Below are 12,404 nucleotides of genomic sequence, written 5' to 3'. Positions count from 1 at the left end.
AAGCATCCCACCACCAACACCACAATGAGGGCTGGAGGATACCAGAACTAGAACACTGACCATGGCTCGCCTTTGCCAAGATTGTATTTAATGGTCGTCTCATGATTTTTAGAATATACAGGCCCTGAATGACAAGAGAGCAAAAGGGGATAAAGGTCAGGAGCTAAGTTCCTTGAGTTCAGCCACTCGGTTCACTGTGCAACAGGCATGCTCCCTTGCTCACACCTTTCTCACACTTAGCCTTCTTGTCCTGAAAATTATAAAACAAGGCTGCACTTTGGCCAGGCAAACACAATGTTCCATGTTACAGTAAATGGCTTTAATACACTAAATAGAAATTGGAAAAGAGCAACAAACTGTTTAATACTGCTGTTTAAGTAATATAATACTGACATCTGACTTCTCCTCTGTCTTTTCCTTTCTGCCCTTCTTTCTTGTCACTCATCTGCCCATTAATACCTGATGATCTCCCTCCATCTGTTCAACTGCTCTTCTTCTCCTCCGTCCCTCCTTGACTGTTCATCCTACACCTGTCCTTCAACCACATTGTCCCTCCAGTCATCCTACTCAGTTAAAGGACCAGGGTGGTCCTGGGGTCCCTCAGCAAGCTCTGTCTCCTGCCCAGCTGCCTGAAGAGGCAGAGTGCCTGACGGTGCCCAAATACAAGAGAGACCTGGTGCAGAAGCTGAAGATCCTGCGGCAGGAACTTTCTCAGCAACAACCCCAGGCCGGCCACTGCCGCATCGAGGTCTGCCGTGAGGAGATATTTGAGGTAAAAACTACACACTCTAAAACACACACAAACAACATGTTCACAAAGCACTTGTTTAAATAGCTTCATTCTAGGTAGCCTGATGCTACCTAGAGAACTGCAAGGGGAGCACAAACACTACCTTTCTTTATGTTTATAAATCGTGAACCACCATGTTATGCTTATGTAAATGTAAAAAATAGTGTGCTTTAAACCATAAAAAGAAACATTTAGTTGACTGTTGAAGGGCATCTGAACGCACCTACAAACATGCACATAAATGAATGCAAACAGAATTCTTCTTTAATTTGTATAATGCGCATCGACCATGTGTTCATAAAATTCTCCATCTGGCATTCACAAAAGCATCACGTGCTGACATGCAAACTCAAAACCTCCATGAAAACAATAGCAGAACCCAGATTTGTTCACCCCATTTACGATGTGCACCAGAAAAGGGCCCAGGGCAGTACAGAACCACTACTCAGAACGGCTTTATGATTTCCATGGAAAGGCAGAACAGAGAGGCCACAAACACCACAAAAAAACTATTTCTCTGTTACTTTTCTTCTCCTCTGCCTCTCTTTTTCTTGCTCTCCCAATCATTTGTTCTACCAAGGCAAGGCATTCTTTCTGGATGATTTCAGCAGCTAAAGAGATGAGGAAGGGGGGAGGTTGGGAAGGAGCGTGTGAGGAAAGGAGCTAAGGCAGCAGTGGCAATATTCGAGGCCAGACATAACTTCATAACTACAAGTTGAGCAATGAAAAATATGACTTCATCCCCCTTCGATGTGACAGCTGTGGAAGGGGAAGGTTAAGTGTGAAAACCAGCCCTGCAGATCCACTTGAGGTTTTTTGTGAAGGAACCAGTGCTACAGTCAACCGCTGGCAGTGTGTTCATGCGACTGTGTGCATGTACTTACAATGGTTGTAGTCTGATTTTTGTGTGTTCTGTGCCACAAGTTGGCACATGATTAACAAAAATAAAATGTTTCACTTGGTGTACATGCCATCATTAATTCAATGGAGGTTTTCAATGTTTTTACACTTTGCACACAAATATTTATGCTCATCAACATTTGGATAACTTGACGTTTGTGTGTTTAATAGCATCTTACAGCTGATTGGGCAGCCTGGCTCTGTCATGCTTTCACTGTTGCAGCAGTGCTGTTGCTGTGGCAGGATATTGTTTACTGTGGCATGGCCTCTGAGTCTTTGGACTCCTCTGAGAGAACAAACACAGAGATGCCTCTTATGTAATGCAAAAAGGAAACACTGACTATTTTTTTAAAATTATAACGGGGGAGGGTTACGATGAAGAAAGACAAGGACAGAATTACCAGGATGCACTGGAATCATTTTATTCTTTTCAAAGCAATACTTTCATAGTAAGATTTAATGTTAATCATGTTTATTGTATTTTAGGCTTGAGTCTGCCCCAAACGAGCAGTATGCACATAAGAAATGAGCCCACACCCTGAGTACCCAGAGTACCACAGACTAATTATCAGCCAGTGTTCTCGGGCCCAGTCAGGCTTGAGCTGAGATGCAGACGTCTACTGCAGGAATCAGGTCACCTCTTATCACTAGCTAGTAACATAGTAACAGCTAATTTGCTGTTGCATAGTTTGTGAAGCAATGTACCAGCTAAGCACTGCTTCACACACTGTGTACACACTAAAGTTATTATTCACAATTTTTCCATCCAGTCAAGGAAGTAGTGATGTCTCTCAGATCATATTGTAGAGTCATGTTCTGGGATATTAAAGCTCTTGTTTCATGCACTGCATTGTATTAAACTTGCTCTATGTGTTGAATTGTAGGAGTCGTACCGGCAGGTGATGAAGATGCGTCCAAAGGATCTCTGGAAAAGACTGATGATCAAATTCAGAGGAGAAGAGGGACTGGACTATGGTGGGGTAGCAAGGTACTTTGTCACATGTTTACTTGCTCAACGGATGTACATTGTTGGCATACAGCCTAACATCCATGTCCCTCCCCTTCGCTATCTCCGCTATTTACTTTGCAAGGGCACTGTCGCTGCATCCGGGACGTAACACCGCACAGGTTTGGTTTAAAGAAATACAAACAAGCCAGAGCGTTTTTCTCCTATCCCAGAATAGATAAGCGGTGTAGCCAGACCATTCTCCAGTGCTGACACAGCACTTTGGAGATAGGTCTGGCAATGTGAGACTAAATGTCAGCAAACATTTTTTTATGCTAGTATGAAGTACTTTTTTTTTTTTTTACAAAAAAAATCTGTGTGTTTTTGTGTTAGGGAATGGTTATACCTGTTGTCCCACGAAATGCTGAACCCCTACTACGGCCTGTTCCAGTATTCCAGAGATGACATCTACACTCTACAGATTAACCCTGACTCTGCTGTCAACCCGGTAGGAATTGTTAAGTTTTACGGTCATATAAAATAGACATAATAATAATAATTTATGTATCCAGCCATGCATCAGATGCAGACAGAAAAAGGACATTTTTTTTCTATGAGAATATCTACAAGGATGCTGTTTGGATGTCTAAGCTAGAATCAGAGAGGCTTGCTGAAATTTGATAGAGCAGTGAATTTCCTCCTGGGGAATAACTCTTACGTAGTGGCATTGTGGAAAAAACAAGCTGTTGATCTGAATCTGATATATATAATATAAAAACTGATATTATGTGACTGAAAGCCTTCATATTAATATCCCTGTTTAATGTGCAGGAGCACCTGTCCTACTTCCACTTTGTGGGTCGCATTATGGGCATGGCGGTGTTTCACGGCCACTACATCGACGGAGGCTTCACTCTTCCCTTCTACAAACAGCTGCTGGGAAAATCGATCACGCTGGACGATATGGAGTCTGTCGACCCCGACCTCCACAACAGCCTTGTCTGGATCCTGTAAGACTTTCTTGCCTCTAGGCAACCCATTATTCTCTAAAGTCTCTCACTTGCAACCCAAAGTTAGAGGAAACACATACAGATATTGTGATATTAACAAGTGCCAATGCAATTGTCTTGTCGAAATAAGTAGAAAAACAGGTTACCCAGTACTTACTTTAAAGTTATTTTCTCTAACTTACCTGTAACTCAATACTGGTTTTCGTATTGTACCATTGGAGTAGTAAAACAACAGATGCTTTCACATTTGTAAATTCATACAGAAAGTGGTTGCTTACAGGCGTACCATGTACAAGGGGGACAGGAAAGAAAATCATATGTATATACACAAAAAGCTTCTTTTTTTAATGGGACAGCACTATACTTAAGATGCACACACAAACTTGACCATCCTGTCCTCAAATTTCTAATGACTGCGGCGCCCTCTGCTGCCAGTAAAGCTAATGACATCCGATCTCAAAAAATGGACATCCTTGCTGGTTTAGGCGTTCTCCTGCATGTTTTGAAACCAAGTGTTTTCCACATAAGGATGCTGCAATGATCTTCCTTTGATAGAACTTACTTATGATAATGTCCTCCATTAAGTAGTTATCTCTGCTGAGTCATCACTAACCATGTGAAGGTTAAGGATGATAAATGCTGCTATTTAATGAAAATGCAGTTAATTATATCGGACCAGTTGCCAAAAATACTCACAGAAAACACATTATATAAATGCAGTATACTTGTTTAGTGGCAGATTACTGACATGTGTCTTTGTTTTGTTCGACCAAATCCCCCCTTAAAAAGTGAAAAGACATGCCTTCTCTTGAGAGCCTTCTCTCTCTAACCCGGCCCCCCCCTCTCTCTTCAGGGACAATGACATCACTGGTGTCCTGGACCACACTTTCTGTGTAGAGCACAATGCCTACGGAGAAATCATCCAACATGAGCTCAAACCCAACGGCAAGAGTGTCCCCGTCACAGAGGACACCAAGAAGGAGTATGTCAGGTAAAGAGACGGATGCACACACACAAAGATTGCAGCAACAACTTACAGTAAGCACCTAAGTTTAGTTTCAGCCCATACAAGTACCATATATTCACAGTTTTTGTACTTTTCTGAGGCAGTCCAGAGATTGTCATTAATTCGGTGTCATGGTTATGAATCTGTATTTGCAGTCCCTCAGGTGTAAAATAAACTGACAGACTCCCTCTTGTGTTTCTCCCCCCCCCCCTTCTCCCCTCCTCTTGTGTTCTCTGCAGGTTGTATGTGAACTGGCGTTTCCTGCATGGCATTGAGGCTCAGTTTCTGGCTCTGCAGAAAGGCTTCAATGAGGTTATTCCTCAACACCTGCTTAAATCCTTTGATGAGAAAGAGCTGGAGGTACAAGATAAAACATGGCTTCTATTACATCTTCCAAAGTACAATAATTACTTCAGGTACACTTTACTGGTACAGTATTATTTAGGCTTCTATCTCTGTCTTTACCTTCAGCTCATAGTTTGTGGCCTGGGAAAGATCGACATCTCTGACTGGAAGTCCAACACGCGTCTGAAGCACTGCACCCCCGAAAGCAACATCGTCAAGTGGTTTTGGAAAGCCGTGGAGTCGTTTGACGAGGAGAGGAGGGCCCGGCTACTGCAGTTTGTTACTGGCTCATCCAGAGTCCCACTGCAAGGCTTCAAGGCTTTACAGGGTACTTATCTGACTCTGTGTGTGTGTGTGTTCACCTCTCTCTCAGCAGGGTCTCGGTCTCCGGTCCTAATGGTTTTCTCAATCTAACTTTAGAGAGTTGAGGTCCTGCCCCACTTTTGGTTTAGCTTCTGTTTCACTAGCTTTCACTGCACACAGAAGGATTCTTTCGTACTTTTTTATTTTATTTTTTTTGAAACGTTGAAACAGGATCATTTTCTGTCCATATTCTAAAATACTTCATCTTTGCTATTATGATGTTCTGAAGATTTTTTTTTTTTAATTTTAGAATACCAACAATTCCAGGGGCATGTTTTAGACCAGCAAAAGAAACCCTCTGATAAAATGAGGCATTGGCTAATGGAACAGAGGCTGGATTTAAAAGGCGTCAGGACTTTATTAGCTGAGATGTTGGTTAGTAACTTAACAATGCAATTTGATGCTGAACTGCACCTTGTGTTTTGACTGTAGGTGCTGCGGGGCCCAGACTCTTCACCATTCATCAGATCGAAGCTAACACCAACAATCTTCCCAAAGCCCATACCTGGTGTGTGTCACATGCACCTGCAGACACACACACACACACACACACATGCACAAAATAAATCATGATAATGGAAAACAATACCTCAGTCTCTCATAGCTTCATTCATATGAACTCATTGTCTTCCTTTTCTCTCCAGCTTTAATCGGATTGACATTCCGCCCTACGAGAGCTATGACAAGCTATACGACAAGCTGCTGACTGCGATCGAGGAGACCTGTGGCTTCGCAGTGGAATGAGAGTTGTAAAGTGTGAATTAGTGTGGACATGTTTAACTGTGTGTGCAGGACTCTTGATAGACTATAATTGTTACTGCGATGTACCGATGGGCTCACTCAGAGCCTGATGCGTGTGTTCTTGACCCGCCTGCAGTCTTCCTCTTTTTCTCACCCCTCTCCACATTCTTCCCTCATCAACGTCCGTTTAAACAGCTGCTAGAGAGTCATATCTTGTCCTTTTTATATTCATTTATTTGTTTTGGTTTTTTTGTTTTGTTTTGGTGGCGTTTGTGTGAAATACCGAGAGCAAGTTAAGAGCTGTTGAAAGAAATGCAGCAGCTTTTAATTTAACAGCTGTGAGTTGTGAGTGAGCAGCAGTTTGTTTTTTACGGCTCCTTTTGCATTCAGAAAAAGGAAACGGCACTGCCTGCTCATCTTACAATAAATTAAATCACACCAGGAAGCGGTTTATCAACTTACAGTTTAACATCTTACAAAATTCTCCCAAGGCGTTTGAGAGCAGTGAGTCACTGTTTTGTTTTGCAATTTAAACTGATTGAATTAATCCCTGTCATGCTACTGAATCTTTAGAACTGCAGGTAGCCATATCTTGCCCTTAGTAGCCATGTTAACCTCAACCAATACACCTTCCAATCCTAATGGCTGCAGAGTTGGTGTGCTTTATTTTGTAGGAGCACCACAAATTCATCCTACCTCGGTGTAGTGCTTTTATATTTGAAGGGTTTCATTCCAAAATGCTGTGTATTGATAGCTAATTAAATTAAAATTCATAATAGAATTTCATTTTTACAGCAATGCTCCATAATTAGTCAGATGTTTATACCAGCAGTCATTTTGCAAATGTAAAACCATATCATTTAAATTGTAAATATATCATTTTGAAATGGAACTCCTACAGACTGACATGGATGTGGGTCTGATGTTTTGTGGTATTTTGAGTTAAGCTTGTGGTGAGTTGTTTAGAGATGAGGGATGGACTCTGGTGAAGAAGAAGGTGTGAATCTTATTATTTGCCCTTATTCACTGCAGTGTGGCCACAGCTCTTGTACCTGTGTGTATGTATGTTTAAGCATGTGTATACATTTGTATGCAAGGATGGTAGACAGTTTATAGACAAGTTCCCCATCATCTCTACTAGCACAGTATCCTGTATTTAAAGCTGCAGAGCTGACTTTTTTTAAGCATGGTTGGTCTTCCTTTTCTCTCATTTAGATGATTTTTTTTTATTATTATTATTTTATTTTATCCAACCCAGAATAGCCCAGCACACTTCCTGTCAGATCATATGTGAAAAGGGCACAACTGTCCATGGGACCAGGCTTGATAAGAAGCTATTCAAGGCAGGCGTCTATTTTCAGTCACATCCTCAGTTTAAAAAGGCAGGTGTTTTTCTTTCTCTCTCGTCACTTTAGAGCACTTTACAAACTGAGCAGTGATGACAGGAGTGCTTTCTTCACATTAGATTACAATATATCATGTTTCATTTGCTATGCGACTTCATTAGTAATATACAGAGTAAAAAGTATCTATACACCTGTAATTTTTGAGTATATATGTACAAATACATAGCTATTTTGTATATGGTGGCTTGTTCTTCTATTCAGTTTAAATGCAAGCATGTTGGTGTCTGTCACAGACCTCTGCATTCTCAGGTGAAGTTGTCCTATTTTAATTTTTTTGTTTTTATTTTACATTTATTAGGCTAGTGTGTGAGGAGGGGTACAACTGGTTGTAGTGGAAAGTATATTTCAGGAGCCCTGTCTTTAATCCCATGATAAGAGTGTAAGGTTGGCAGTTAAAAGTGATATTTTCTTTTGGTCAATCACTTTCACTTGTTAACACACATACCTTCATAGGAGGAAATGAATGGCCATATTTGCTGCTCTGGAGGTCTTTGACACCGCTGAATACCAAGCAGCACTGACGACAATATTATTCCATATGCACAGGAGCAGTCTGTTTGCAACATGAGTTTTTTTTAAAGTGAGGAAATTGACTGAATGCTGATGGTGGCCTCAAATCCTCAGAGCTGCAAATATTGGAGGTTGACTGCTGCTGAACTCCTGGGTGCTACACAGTGAAAATGTTTAACCAAAATGAAAGTCACTACAAACCAGAGAGGCTGCAGTGAGGAGCATCTCCATTACCGCAGCCTCCATCCAAAGAATACCCCTTAATGAATGGATGCTCTAGAGATAAAGCCTATTTATTTGCATAATTAGTACTCCTAGAAACGTTTAGACTTGGAAAAATCAGTTAAATGTTCTTTTTTTATGTATACTGCCAGCATTTATTTGTAATCATGAACAGTTTGTTAGCTGATACTCAAACCTTGTTTTTTTTATTTTGTGTCACCAAGAGACAAAACGGAGAATCAAAACATGAAATTGTTGTCTTTGTACAGTTACAGAGAATATATTTGATTTTACCTTTGACAACCTCCCACAGAAGCGGAAAAGAAATGCATTACACTTTTTTTTTTTTTGCCACACATTATGCATACTTGGGCTCCAAGTTATAATCAGACACTTCCTTCTATTTACCAAATAGTTAATGGACTGATCCGTTTTTTTTTTTTCATGTAGATAACATATATATATATATATATACACATGTTCTTGATATGCACACATGTATGTTTGTCCAGTGCACACAGTCCACTTCTGCTCTTTGTTACTTTTTGTCGGCACCAAGTTTTCTGGCTGGTTCAGTCTTCAGTGCAAAAGTTGTCGGGGGTTGAGAGCTTATAGACGAGGGGAAATCTCACTTTTCCCCAGTTAAGCAGCCAAATTGGTCAGACATCTTTGGCAATTTTGCAGATCGTTAACTTTTTCAAGCTTTGAACGCCAGTGATATAAAGACATTTTTGTCTATTCTGATTGATCTGATGAATCTGAATAGACTTGAGAGACAGTTATGGTCAAAATTATGTACTTTAATGCTGGTTTAATTACACCAGAATAAGCTGGGTAATGTTCAGCTAACTCTTACCACATTTTAAGTACAAATTTACAGGTGTGTGTATGTGTAAATGACGATTGAATTGAGTACAAAACAGAAAAACAAATCTTAGTTTTTTTTTTAAACGGCACCATGTTTTATTTCTTTGATTTCCTCTGTTTTTGTATTTATTATTAAGTGTATGTGTTCATAGTTTTTCACATCAGCTGCTCTGTGAGCTTGTAATTGACACCTGTACATAAGGACAACAAAGAAGCAAAGCAAGTACTTCTTGTACTCTTGCAGAAAGCTGAGCAATAAAACTATGCTGTTTGGACCTCACAGCATTATGTTTTATAGGACTATGTGTACTACTGTCTTTTTTTTGCTGGAAGTTTAAAAGAGTAAATATAGACGTATTAGAATACAAAATGTATTTTATGTAGCATTATTATATTATTGATTTTGAAGAGTATTTTTTTAAAGAATTGGTTTGACAGAAACATCTTTTTGGTGAGTCAGCTGACTAAGATTCTGCAAGAATAATAACCCAGCTTTTTGCTCTGTTTCAGAGTAAGGTTGTCGCAAAGCCTTAAGTCTTTACATATTGGAGTAACTGCTAAGAATATTCCTTAGATAAACGTTTGATCGTCTCAATACTTTATTAATAATAAAATTAGAAAGGTTGCCTTTGGAATTAAGTTTTACCCTGCAAAGCCTTTCCTTAAGAAATGTAAGGATGATATAAATATAAATTGTACTTTTTGCACAGCATAACCTGAATCAAACCATTAACCATCTTTTCTGGCATTCAGTTCTCTTTATATTGACATCTTGTACAAAAGATTTTGCATTTTTTTATGCACATCTTGTATTCAGATTATTTACCTATACAATGTAAGGAAAAGGCATAAAACAATTGATCATTGTAGCCAAGTTCTATATAAATAATGTAAGTTTACAAGCCAAAGGCCCCTTTTAAGTTTTTTACTATTTCTATTTTCTATTCATGAACATCCACTACATTCAAGCCATAGCTTAATGAATTGATACAAAGCTAGGGCTGGATGGGTGTGTTAACGGGTAGTTAGACGGGAGTTATAGACAGTATATAAGTATGTATATATAATTAAATTATTTTGTTGCTTCTCCCCTTTTAACTTTTTCTCTTTGCTTGTAAGATATTTGTATATCATAAATGTCAAGACTAAATGCACAAGTGCTTTCAATAAAACAAGCCACTTCCCAATGAGTTGATACAAAGCTAATTAAGCCTATCAGCTCCACAAAACTCTGTATTTCTCAGTATGGCAATGTTTACAAAATGGTGTAGTCCAGCGACTTTCGCACGCAGGAACTTGAGTGATGCATTTTATGTCACCGCTAAGAAAGGACAACAGCAACGGTGCACTATGATTTCCTGCATGGTTTCAGTTTTGTCTCAAATCGTAGGCATCTCTCCTTGATCTGCTAGCTGCCTGCCCCCTGAATACACTGTGAAAAAGCCCGTTCTCGGGAGACAACACAGGGGTCGTAAACGTAAAACAAACACTAGAGGCACAGGCTGTGCACCAAAATACAACAAACCACGTTCCAGCCAATCACCTTGGGGGAGGAACAGTGAGCAGAGTTGATTGAGTAGCGTGAGTTGTATCTGAGAGTAGCTGCTGGATAGCTGGACGGCGCTGTGAACTACGACTCAGTTCGATATATTTTGGACAATGGCTGAGGCACGACCAAAGAAAAGACGCTCGGAGGAATATATGGCGAGAAGAAGAGAGATTGAGAAGGAGCGAACGAAGACCCGGATTTACATTGGGGAATCGATCCAAAGGTGGCGAGAACTCCGCTGGCAGAAGGGCTTCCAGTCCGATGCACAGGTGGCTAAGTTCTTACTGGACAGGTAGGTAAAGTCAAGATTGGTTGTTGTAAATGCATGCACACTTGAGCCCTCGTGTCAATAAAAAGTCATTATTTTCCAAAGTTATCACATGAGAGCGAAGCTACAAAGTTGTGGTAACTGTACTGGTTGTACTGGCTAATGTAGTTATTATCGAGCAGCTAACAGCTAGCTTTGAAGTACATCCAACGAACTCATAATGGCACTTGTTTGTTTTCACGTTAGTGTAGCACAAATCCACTTTCCATTTCCATGCGCGTTCATGACAGTTACGGAAACATGGGGGGGAGGGGCGAGCTTGCTCTGTTTTGTTTGGTTAGTATTTAGGTATTTACCATAGACAGTGAAAAGTATTTACTTGAAACCTCTTATATACTGTATGCTTGAAACGTCAACAGAAGTGACGTCATGCAGGAACTCATGTGCACATTTCAGCTTAAAAACATGGCTGAAAACCCGAAGAAGCGCCCACGAAATATTTCAGTCAGTGATTGTACTGCTAAGAGAAGACCTACACGTTCAGCAGAAGGTCTAAAATCCAAAAAAGAAAGTGACGAAAGGCGAAGAAAAACACGGGTAACCATTGGTGTGGCTTTTCCTATTTGGAGAGCGCTGAAAAAAGAAAAGGGACTGAGGTCAGACACGGATGTTGCCTTACTGCTCTTGAACAGGTTAGTAATGGGTTTTGTAACGTATTAGGAATTATTGCTATTTCATTTGGGTGGAGAGGGGTGGGTATGCTGCTCTATCACCGAAGGCTTGCGGCATGTGGATGCGCGACATTGTTGTCATTAGGGATGACAGAAACTGCGCACTAAGACCTTCACGACTTTCTTAGTTACCCATAACCACGGGTGTATTGCTCTGCCCATAACCAACATCTTATTTTAATACATTCATGCCCATAACAACCTGCGGACTGATGGAATTGGGACCATAGATATGGAACATTTATATCTATGATTGGGAAGGTCTGCCGGGAGCATAGGCCGGGAGTAACGTCACATCCGGATGTGACGTTTATGCGAGCTCCCGAGTGCGTGCTTTGCTTCTCTTCTTCAGCGCAGACAGTGTGCAAAACAAGTAATGTTAGCTTAGAAATGGAGTCAACTAACATCAACGACCGGCACCCATCACAACACAAATTAGGTCAACACTTAAGAAAAAGAGTTCTTTCTAACGAAGCCCTTTTGTCCAAACGTGAAAATGACCGACGTCGGTCGAAAACTAGGGTCAATCTCGGCAGAGCATTCCGTTCATGGAGGGAGCTTGGTTTGTGCTTGAGGATCAAATCCGACTCAGCGCTGGCTTTCTTCCTATTGAACAGGTAACGTTAAGCACTATGCTCCGGATGCTGACTGCAGTTCACTTTACGGTCCTGTGTCATTAATAACGAGGATTTACTGAAATTACACACATGACGATGACTTTAAATTCCAAAGAGAAAACATTCCAAATCA

The 12,404-nt window shown here is 40.5% G+C and overlaps 2 protein-coding genes across 9 annotated transcripts in view; both read left to right on the top strand.

The window, feature by feature from the left end:
* LOC116043036 (E3 ubiquitin-protein ligase SMURF2-like) overlaps positions 1-9,406 on the top strand; it is a 64,392-nt gene extending 54,986 nt beyond the window's left edge. The window contains exons 12-20 of the mRNA XM_031289535.2: positions 559-772; positions 2,575-2,678; positions 3,030-3,144; positions 3,468-3,646; positions 4,500-4,637; positions 4,892-5,012; positions 5,124-5,325; positions 5,793-5,868; positions 6,005-9,406. Of these exons, the coding sequence (XP_031145395.1) occupies positions 559-772; positions 2,575-2,678; positions 3,030-3,144; positions 3,468-3,646; positions 4,500-4,637; positions 4,892-5,012; positions 5,124-5,325; positions 5,793-5,868; positions 6,005-6,104 (1,249 nt within the window). The 3' untranslated portion in view covers positions 6,105-9,406. The remainder of the gene's footprint in view (positions 1-558; positions 773-2,574; positions 2,679-3,029; positions 3,145-3,467; positions 3,647-4,499; positions 4,638-4,891; positions 5,013-5,123; positions 5,326-5,792; positions 5,869-6,004) is intronic.
* Positions 9,407-10,737: 1,331 nt separating this feature from the next.
* The window catches only part of LOC116043045, a 29,605-nt gene continuing 27,938 nt past the window's right edge, over positions 10,738-12,404 (top strand). For 2 of the 8 annotated variants that reach the window (XM_036000386.1, XM_031289550.2), the window contains exon 1: positions 11,380-11,615. In XM_036000386.1, coding sequence (XP_035856279.1) covers positions 11,389-11,615 — 227 coding nt within the window. In that variant the 5' untranslated portion in view covers positions 11,380-11,388. Of the gene's footprint in view, positions 10,948-11,379; positions 11,616-11,677; positions 12,272-12,404 lie in introns of those variants that run through there. The other 6 variants (XM_031289551.2, XM_036000381.1, XM_036000382.1 and 3 more) reach the window with 6 other exon arrangements.

This window comes from Sander lucioperca, chromosome 4 (genome assembly GCF_008315115.2).
Source record: "Sander lucioperca isolate FBNREF2018 chromosome 4, SLUC_FBN_1.2, whole genome shotgun sequence".
Lineage (NCBI taxonomy): Eukaryota > Metazoa > Chordata > Actinopteri > Perciformes > Percidae > Sander > Sander lucioperca.
The sequence above is the reverse complement of the archived record's forward strand: the minus strand, read 5'-3'. Positions and strand labels throughout refer to the sequence as shown.